The sequence below is a fragment of the Phascolarctos cinereus genome, unplaced genomic scaffold (assembly GCF_003287225.1).
Source record: "Phascolarctos cinereus isolate Bilbo 61053 unplaced genomic scaffold, phaCin_HiC Scaffold_1;HRSCAF=81, whole genome shotgun sequence".
In the NCBI taxonomy this organism is placed as follows: Eukaryota; Metazoa; Chordata; class Mammalia; order Diprotodontia; family Phascolarctidae; genus Phascolarctos; species Phascolarctos cinereus.
The window spans coordinates 229841203-229852079 of NW_027555514.1; the positions used below are offsets into that span (position 1 = coordinate 229841203).

Genomic DNA, 10877 nt, shown 5'->3' on the forward strand with positions numbered 1-10877 from the left:
GAGATATTTTCAGTATAATGCACAACTGTTCTATTTCAACTCTGCAAGTAACCAAGAGAAAAAAATATGAGAACAAACACCCATGGATGCCAATGAAGGATTTATTTACCATAACTTTACACCACTACTTAAAGAAGCAATAATGTAGTTTACATTTATCCCATGTAAATTACTATGGAACCAGATGTAGCTTACAAGGTGCCTTGTAACTCATCTCCTCTAAGCAATAAAGTCTTTTCTTTCTTTTTTTTTTCCTCTGGCAAAGGTTCTAGAAACTGTTTTCTATCAGCAGATACAACAGATGGCTGGCACATGCCTGCTTTCCTCAATGAAGTGGGATCTCCACAGCAGTACTCTTTGATCCTTAGTGGCATGTCTACAACACCATGATGCAAAATACCACAGCAGAACATAATCTAAATATTAAAGGTTTTAGGCCGTGCTTTTGATATGAGAACCTCCTTTTAAAAAAAATCATGCCCATAGTATGTAAACATATTCACATTCCCACTTTGAAACTGTGGTACAGAGGTCAGAAAATGAGGTATTTCCTCTGTTTGGTGACAGAAAACTACAGTAAAGACACTACTGTAAATCCCAAGAGTGCAAAGGTATGCAGCTTGGTCTGGAACTTCCAAAACTATCATAACTCCATTAGGAAAAAATGTGAGCAGTACCCATTATGCGACTTAAAAAATCTTAAGTGTTACCATAACTTCAGAGATGGAATGAGGTGTTTAACGGCGGTAGGCATTTCCTTTGAAGATTAAGGGGAAGTATATTTAAATTAAAATTCATTCTCTGTGCCTTTGATTTGATTTTGTCAAAGGCATGGGGGCAAGGAAGAAGAAAATATTTCAATATAAATCTCCCCACAGCTCAGCCAGATCAATGGGACCTCTTGGTGTGACTGAAGCCAGCAAATCTGAGTGAGCTGAAGCTGTGTTATGCAACATAGAATAGTTGCTTGGGGGCCAAAAAGGCTCTTATGTTTTGAGGCTACCTTAATGAATGAATGTGACGGTGGCTGATTATATAGTAATCATTTACCAGAGTGGCCATATAAACATTTTTGGATTTTAAAAAGTGAGCCTAGTTTTCAGTAAGAGGATTTGATTCAAATTTCTTTTCTCTCATAGCATTTTTGTTTGTTTGTTTTACTTTGTAATGAAATTTAGTTTGGGTGTTAAGGAGGAGATTTCTTCTGAAAGATTATCCATAGCTATAAAGTACTTTCTGGTTCTTCTCATACTGGATATTTCCTTATTTCTGACAATATTCTCTAATTCAAAAAGTCTTTATAGTAGGGGCAGCTAGGTGTCGCAGTGGATAGAGCACTGGCTCTGGAGTCAGGAGGACCTGAGTTCAAATTTGGCCTCAGACACATAACACTCACTAGCTGTGTGATTCTGGGCAAGTCACTTAACCCCAATTGCCTCACCAAAAAAAAAAAAAGTCTTATATTGATTTAGAACTGGAAAGGACCTTAGAGTTTATCCCATGCAACATGCCTATCTTACAGATAAGGAAACTGAGTTTCAGAGGAGCTAAGTGGCTTGCCCAAAATCACACAAAGCCAACAAGATTTAGAGTCAGGACCTCTGAATACAGCTAGAGCCCACATTCCACTTCCCAACACTTTGAAATTGCCAATCAGATTAATTTTATTTACTAGAAGCAGGTATGAAAAGTTCATGGGTGAGTCACATAGAAAGGCTAAAGAGGAACTGTCCAGCTAACAAATTGGTTCCCAGAGGACCACAAATTACTGGCTGTTCAAGAAATCAAAAATGTAATGGAATCAGCCCACCTAGTTTAGCTAGCTTTTTGAACAACAAAAAATGGAAAAGAACATCTACAAGATCAATTCTGGGATCAGTGTCTCCAATCTTCCATCATGGTAAGTGATCAGAATGTGACTGAAGATTTGCCCATTTTATACACATAAAGTATGTTCCTAACTCTTTCAATATTGTTATGTTGGTATTAATAATGCAGAAGAGCTATAGGGTGAGACAGCTTGATGCATGAAGAGAGATCTGGCTTTGGAATAAGTAAGACCTGGTTCAAGTTTTACCTCTTACATATGCTAGCTAATATGACCCTGGGCAGCTAGGTGGCACAGTGGATAGAGCCTCAGACACTAGCTGTGTGACCTTAGGCAGGTCACTTAACCTGTTTGCCTCAGTTTCCTCATCTATAAAATGAGCTGGAGAAGAAAATGGCAAACCACTTCAGTATCTTTGCCAAGAAAACCCCAAATGGGGTCACAAAAAGTCAAGCGTGATATCAATATCAACATCAAGAATATCAATATGAAGGAGTCACTTAGCCTCTTGAGTACTCCAGGCAATTGAGCAAGAATATAAGTTGCAAAGCAGGTGCCCATCTGACATCAATGAAATCAGGAGTCAATTAAAAAAAAAAGGACTGGGATAGACTAATATAGAGATGTTCTGGAGCCAGCTTGGACCATCTCTGGAGAACCAATGATTAAATTTTCTGTGTGATTACTTAAATCTCAGAAACAGGCAAACACTACAAATCAGGGCTTGATTTTTTGTTTTGTTAGTTATCTAGATTTGAGAAAATGATGGAGAAAATGTCAATAATGCAGATTAAATTAAAAAGTGTGTCCTGCATTTCCAGAGAGCTGGTTGTTAAACATTTACCAGCACACTTCTGGACTAATGAACATATATTTATGTGTCTGTTCTTCATTCAAGGTACAAGGTCCTACACATAAAGTCCCTTAGGCAGGAACAAAATATTTTCCTTCTCCTCTTCCCACATCCCTTGCAAAATATCTCAATTTTGTTTTTGGAACATTTTGCAATTGAGTAGATGGAACACTACCACTGACTTCTAGTGGTTATAAAGATTTATGAACAATACATAAACGTCGCAAAGGTTTATACTAAGCTCTGGACATATTATCTTAGTTGTCTAAAGAAAGGAAAGGGCAAGACCCAGGTTATTGGTTTGATCCCAATATGGGCCACTTGATATCCATGCAGAAGAAAAGACCTGTTCCAAGGGTACAGATTTCACCATTAACTATCGTCAATTACCTCAATAATAATAATAATAATAATAATAATAATAATAATAATAATAATAATGTTTGCTCTCACTTTGAAGCAGAATCATTTTAAAGAGTGTAGATAATTCTATATGAACCCATGGTCAATTTTAAAACACAACTCAAAAAAATGCCCCACTGAACCAGCATCAGGAATATCGTCTTCCAATGTGAGGAAAAGGACATTTTAAAAAGATATTAAACCCAGCATGGTGTAGAGGCTAGAGAGCCAGCTCCAAAGCAGTATGACTTGGGTTCAAGTCATACCTTTGACCTATACTGGCTACGTACCTACTATGTGTCAGGCACTGTGCTGAGTGCTATGGATGTTGTTTTTCAGTCATGTCCAACTTTTCATGACCCCATTTGGGCTTGGGTTCACCATTTCCTTCTCCAGCTCATTTTACAGATGAGGAAACTGAAGCAAACAGGGTTAAGTACTTGCCCAGGGTCACACAGTTTGCAAATGTCTGAGGCCAGATTTGAACTCAGATGAGTTTCCTGACTCCAGGTTCAGCATTCTATCCACTGTGCCACCTAGCTTCCCAATGGGCTGTAGATACAAATTAAATAAATGAAACAATCTGTCTTTGCAAAGAGCTCACATTCTCAATGGCCCAATTAACTCAAGTCTAAGACTCTTAGTTGCGGAACAGGTACTGATGTGTATTGATGAAAAGAATTGCCTCACTGGAAATTCCCTATATTGATCAAAGAACAGACCTAGTTCAAAATAAAGGTCATTGGGCACATTAATATTTTGTCAAGAAATACGTAAATATAACAGGTAGCAATGGCCCCATGTTGATATTAGACCAATCTGTCTGACAAAAGCTTTAACAAAAACTTTCCTTGGAAGGAACTCTGCACATAGTAGGTTGTTTTCAGGATAATAGGCTTAACTGTTTTCTACTGTAGGCTTCCAAGAAAGATGACCTGGCAAAGTCAATAGAAGGCTGACTTTGTAGACAGGAAAAAACCTACATACCAGCTGTGTGACCTTGAGCCTTGACCTCTAGGTCCTCAAGCGGTCCTTTGACTGAATCCAAACTTCACAGTCAGTAGGCTGCACTTGAGGACCTAGAGGGTCACATGTGGCCTCAAGGCCACAGGTTCCCCACCCTTGGAGGGAAAGAAAAAAACAAAAAACAAATGAGGGACTAGTAGTAGGCATTGAAATGAGTGCCCTAGCTTAAGATGTAACCCCTGCCTTGGTATATGTCTGAGAATGAGTGGAGGTAAAGCAAGTTGAGGTAGCAATGAATAGAGTGTTGAACTGAGAGTCAAAAAGACCTGAGTTCAAATCCTGCTTCATTCATTAGCTAACTGTGTGACCCTAAGTAAGTCACTAAAACTCTCCGTGCCTTAGTTTTCTCATCTGTAAAATAAGGGGATTAGATTCAATGGCATCTAAGATTCTTTCTAGCTTAAAATCTATGGTCCTAAAAATTCACACCTACGAACTGTGAAAGGATTGTTATTTTTAAAGACCAGACCCGTGCTTTTATTAGTATAGGTAGCAACCAATAAAGAAGCTCCCTCTACCAATTCAGACGCATGTTTATTCTGAAAGGTCTAGCCTTAGAGAAGTGCCTAGAACATCAGGAGGTCAGGAGACTTGCCCAGGGTTTATTATTGTTCGGCCATTTATCAGTCATGTTCCAACTCTTCATGATCCCATTTGGAGTTTTCTTGGCAACGATCCTAGAGTAGTTTACCATTTCCTTCTCCAGCTCATTTTACAGATGAGAAAACTGAGCCAAACAGGGTTAAATGACTTGCCCAGGATCACACAGCTAGTACACATCTAAGGCCAGATTTGAACTCAGGTTTTCATGACTCAAAGGTCAGCACCCTATTCACTTCGCCACCTAGTTGCCTAGGGTTGCCTAGCCAGTATATGTCAGAGACAGGATTTGAACCCAGGTCTTCTTGACACAAAGGCCCATCATCCACCACCCCATGATGCCTGTCATTAAAGGGCAGTAGATACCCAACAGTAAAAATGCTCCTCCAACTTAATATCTCACAGGAAAGGGAATTTTAGTGGAAAGAGAAGAGTTTTAAGAATGATGGCAGGAAAGGGAGTTTTATAACTGGTAGGTGAGTTTTCAGAGACAAAGGTGGGACGTTTTCAGGTTGCAGAGGTATTTAATGGTTTTCAGAAAGCCTAGAGAGAATTAGCGAGTGATAGGCAGGTATATATTAGTGAACTCTATGGAAACTATTTAAACTGACCCACAAAAGTTATGTATTTGCTTACTTTTTTAAGTTTGTTGATTGAATTATAGGATCATAAATGATAGTGAGAAGGAAACTTTTGTTATTGTTGTTCAGTCGTGTCCCACTCTTCATGACCCCATGGACGATAGTGCGCCAGACCCTTATTAAGACCGCTGTCTTCTGAAGTCTGGCCAATAAAGTTACCGATCCCCTAATCCAACTCCTTCATTTTAGCCCAGAGGAGCTAAGTGACTTATCCAAGGTCAAACAGATAATAAGTGGGAGAACTAGAATTCAAAACCAGGTGCTGTGATTCCAAATTCAGATAAGTAATGTACAGTGAGGAAAAACAAAGTGATACCAAAAGATTTATTCAGATATACACTTAGGGCATACTTAATACCCTTATGAAATCAATTGACAAAGAGAGAACATTGCATAACTGTTAACTCTAAAATCTGTATTTTTCCCTCTCAAACGTATTTTAAATGTTACTAGCCTGCTACCTGAGTAAAAAAGAAGATAATAACCTCCTCCAGTAGGTGTTCTTAAAGTTTTCTGTAATTTTGTCCATGTGATACCAAAACATCTGGATAAAACAATTGAAAAATTATCCAATCTCCCAGATTTTTTTTGTTGATACACTGCAAACATCTTAATGTTCAGGATCATTTGGACAAAGCACCTGCATGACTGTGGATTTTTTTTAACCTTTTATCTCAATGAAAAGTAATACCATGTCCTAATTCTCTTTGCATCTCCCTCTATGCTGAGCATGATTCTTTGCTCATGGCGTGTGTTTAATAAATTGTTGTTTACTGAATGGGTGGCTTGGTGTCACATAAGCTCAATCACAAATGATTTGTGAATATCCAAGCAATATTTAAAACATTATTTTCCTTTCATTAAAGAGTCATTCCACTATGTTTTGCATCATATGTATAATCAGTATAAAATTGCTTGCCTTCTCAAGGAGGGAGGGAGAGAATTTGAAACTTAATTTTTTTTAAATGAATGTTAAAATTTTTTTACATGTAATTGTAACAAAATGAATAAAAATATATAGGAAAAAATATCATTCCAATGGATCTTTTAGAGAAAAAGACACAGTGTTCCTTCCTGGTACTATAATTATATGATTTCATTGACTGAAATTTAATTGATGCAATTCCATATTTGGGATACTTAGAAACATCTGGCCATTTGGCAGTCTATCCAGATGACAGATAAGGCATTGTAGTATAGTAGAATAAGAAGGATTTTTTTAAGATAGCCTAGGTTTGAATCCAGGCTCTACTACTTAATAGCTGTGTGACTTTGGTCAAGTCATTTAAACTTTCTGGGCCTCAGTTTCCTCATCTATAAAAAGAAGTTGGACTAGATGATCTCTGAGGCCACTTCTAGTTCTAATTCCTATGATCCTGTTAATCTGTCCCTTCTTATTTGCTTATTGTGGCACAATACAGTAAACAAACAAACAAACAAAATTCAATCCACCTAACCAGAGAAGCCTGACTTCAGCAAAGAAAATGAGGTAATTTAATACTGGAGCTAAAATTCCCTGAAGATTGAAATAACAACACTTCTTCTAAACACTTTAGACAAGTAAACAAAAGGTAAGAAAAACAAAATACTGATTCAAATGCTATTCTGACTTTTTTTTCTATTCCAGCTTCATGAGACCAACAAAAAAGTACCAGTTTTGAGATCAAATGATATCCTAACCTATTTATGTTCAACTGATCACCTAAAGTCTGCACACCCCTGCAATGCCTAAAACACAAGAAATGGGAAAAAGTTAGCATTTCGGCTTTTGCTCAGCAATTTCCTGTTTAGAAGGTTGGATCTCAAACATAAATCTGACTGGTTATTTTCATCTGTATCTTCAAGGGTTCTCATCCATTCCCAAGGAGAGAGGTGTTATTCAAGCTACCTTTCAACGCAAATGTGAAGCAATAGCTTGATAGGTCAAATTTACTTTTTAAAGTAAACTATAGTATTAATATTGAGGTTCTTTTACCAGCTGCCCAAAAGACTTTAGGTAAAAGAATTAGAACATAAAGGAGGGGAACTTGGCCAACTTGTTTCCATAATCCAGATTTCCATCTGTAGACAGTTTCCATGCTTGTATTTCCCCTACCTCATGAAATAACAGGTTTGACCAATTCCCAATACTCCAATAAAATAATTTTTTTCTTAAAAGTCATGAAGAAGCAACCATAATAGTAAGGAGTAAAGGGTTCAATACAGCAAAAGAGAGGGCAGTTATATTATAACAAAAATGTGTTATTGGTAGGTTGAATACAATAGAAGATGAAAAGTTAATATTATAAATTTAAGCAGTTTTTTTAAAAGAACAAAATTGAAGAGGACAGAGCCAAAATGATTGTGCTTGTGCTTTCAGAAAGCAATTAAACTGGAAATGTTTCTCATTATATAAGAGTTATCATGTTAGGAAATGCTTGCTGGACAACACTTGATAAAAATGGTCATTTTTGTAACTTTTGGATTTAAGCTGAAGAGAGAAATGTTGCCATTACTGTAAATCATAGACTAAATTTTAAAATTCATGGATAAAGTATCATTTATTCCACATTTCTGCTGTCAGTTCCTTGATTATACAAAGACACATAGTCAATACATTTTAAGTCTTTACCACCCCACCTCCTTTCCTAAAATTAGAAGTCATTGATGTTCAATTCAATTGTTGATAGCTATCTATTCATAAACCAGATACAGATAAATAAACATAATGCTGAGAAGAAAATGCTATGCTTCTTCATGAGACAAAAAAAATACTCTTTTTCCATTATGATTTAAATTATTTAAAGTAGTAACTTTTAAAGCCAATTGCCCCCCAAAATATTCGCACTTTCCAGTATGGATCCTCAGCTGAGTTTTTTCCTAAGTTTACTTTCAGGTGAAATGTAGCCTGTTAATGTGTTATGTAATATATCACGTTCGTGTAAATCACATAACATGAAAATTACTGCCTCCATTCATGCAGTTTAAATTGTATATGTTGGAATTTGCTTAAAGTTCAAATAACGGAACATTATTTAGTCCTCATTAAAAGCTGGTGGCATTTTGACTATTCCTCTAAATTTTAATGTTAAGGAATCAGTGAAAACACCACGGTCACCTTAGCAATCACCAAATGGTAATGCATCTCACTTAGACGTACAGCATGTTCCTGGACATAGTTGCCATCATTTTTGTTAGAATTCTGAATTTATCTGATTAATAATGCTAAAAAAACAAGGAGCTTTGCCTTTTAAATATTTACAGGAAAATCATGTGACAAATAATTCCCTGATCACAGTATTCTAAAATGATCATACTAGGTACTTTACAGTATTATTTCTGCTTTGTTGCAAGCAATGAGATTACTCAAGGACAGCATTCCACACCCTTCAGAAATTATCAGTACTTACCTTCCCTGTGGCTTGCCAGGTAAAATTCATGGAATGAATATTAACAGGAATAACTGGCATTCTCTGTTGAGCTTTTCTGAAATCATGAGTGAATGGGGCCATTTTCCCCTCTGAAACAATCAGAATATCCTCTTCGAAACCTGTTTTTGAAAACAAACCAAAATGTGTGAACCTGTAAGAGAGAGGTCTTGTATTTCCAGAAACACCTGCCTTTCTTATCTATTTCTTTTGAAACAGCAAAGCTACAGAGATGACCATTCAATTACATGAGACAAGAGTGATGTTTAGGACTGATGTTTGCTAAGGGGGAAAAGTGTATGAGAGAGTAATGAATAAAAAGAAAGGCTGTATATACAACCACACTTAAGGGTACCTAGAAAAGTAGCGTTGAGATACAATGTAATTAAGAAACGTACTCAATGAAGTTCTCTGGGGTTAAAAAAAACAACTGGAATTTAAGGAGTTTTTCAAAGAAAAAAAAACCGTGATTTTGAAAGCCTTTGTGTAAAGTCAGTGTTGTTATAAAGACATGTCAATTACCCAAGACCTCTCTGCTTAACTGAAGTGGGAAAGGTAAAGGGCGATCTTACCTATGAGGACTCTTGCTTGGTGAGCATCAATCCACATGTACAAGCTGTCTTCTTGCTGTGGCCCAGCTTCACTCTGTAAGACAAAAAGCCACGGAAGGATGCTGCAGAGCCGCACTAGTAGAGAAGAGAGGAAGCTTTCCCTGGCCATGCTGGGCAGCGGGATTTGTTCTTGGTACTTCGCTGAAACTCTGGTCTCACGGAAACTCTCGCCTCTGTCCCACCCGCTTGAGCTTGCTGCTCGCTGCTTGCTGCGTTCGTTCTACTACTCACTCTACCCCGGCTGCTCCTCCTCGCACCGCTGAGCCTGTCTTTTGGCCTCTCCTGGCTGCTGAAAAAGCAAGGATATGAGCTAGCGGTGGGGGGGGGGCGTAGGGAAGAGGAGGGGGCGAGAGGAAGAAAGGGGGAAAGAGAGGAGGAGGGACTGCTGGAAAAAGGAGAGTGGAAAAAAAAAAACTCCAGACAGAAAATCGGAGAGAAGCAAGACAGTACCGGCTGGGAAAGGAGAGAGGGAGGGATAAGTGGGATAGCGAAGAAAATGGGATCAGAGAAGAAAAGGAGAGAGATAGAAACAGATAGAAAGAGAGAGTCAAAAAGAAACAGAGAAACAGAGGGAAAAAGAAATAGATAAAAACAAAGAGACGAACAAGGAGAGACAGAAATAGACAAAAACAAGGAAACAGAGACAAGAGTCAGAGAGAGAGAGACACACACACAGAGAAAGAGAGCTCTCACTGACTCTGGGAAAGCGACGTTAGCAACAAAGTCTCCGGGAGTAAGATGCTGGGAAACTAGAGCCAGGGGTGGCCTAGAACCAGAGGCCAGGGCTCTGGCCGCTGTTTCAGCACCTTATCGGTGGCGCAGGAGAGCCCCAAAGTTTGGCACAGACCAAGTGTGGAGGAGTGCCAAGTGCCAAGGTCGCTCGATAAAGTCTCCGTAAAGGGAAGGGGCGCAAAAGAAAGGCGAGCCTTCCGTCCCCCAAGAGGCCAGAACTGTGTTGGTGGAGGCTGTAGGTACAAACGATAAGAAACAAGTGTTCTTGGTGTTCCCACTCCTTTAGGCTAGAGTGCTCCGACCCTGGGAACTTTACTTGCTCCATTGAGGAGTTGAGAGAGAGAGAGAGAGAGAAGAGAGAGAGAGAGAGAGAGAGAGAGAGAGAGAGAGAGAGAGAGAGAGAGGGGAGAAGGACATGAAGAAGGTTAAATAATAAGATGAGACCCCAAATTTGTGGGGTGCAAAAATCCACAAGAAATAAAAACCACTGAGCTCTTCCATTCGTAGTTAAAGCCACATTCATTATCTCTGCACTTTCTGCACATCTTTGTTTTTATACAACTACTCTTTATTTAAAACAGCAGCTTTTACTTGTTTGCAAAGATTTCATCCACAGCTATTCCCCATCCCCACCCCAGCCCATTTCATTTTGCTCTACTAGAAGCAGTCCCTCTCAACTCTAGCTAGAAGAGAGACTCTGCTAAATGGGCCTCAGTTTCCTCCTCTGTAAAATGAAGGGTTTAGACACCATTCCCTCTAAAGCCCCTTCCAGATAAA

The 10877-nt window shown here is 38.4% G+C and overlaps 1 protein-coding gene across 2 annotated transcripts in view; it reads right to left on the bottom strand.

Moving 5' to 3' along the window:
• The window catches only part of WIF1 (Wnt inhibitory factor 1), a 109412-nt gene extending 99274 nt beyond the window's left edge, over positions 1-10138 (bottom strand). The window contains exons 1-2 of one of the 2 annotated variants that reach the window (XM_020990198.2): positions 9330-10138; positions 8740-8879 (exon numbers count right to left, since the gene is read on the bottom strand). In XM_020990198.2, the coding sequence (XP_020845857.1) occupies positions 8740-8879; positions 9330-9477 (288 nt within the window). In that variant the 5' untranslated portion in view covers positions 9478-10138. The remainder of the gene's footprint in view (positions 1-8739; positions 8880-9329) is intronic. The other variant, XM_020990197.2, reaches the window with a different exon arrangement.
• Between the last annotated feature and the right edge of the window lie 739 nt (positions 10139-10877).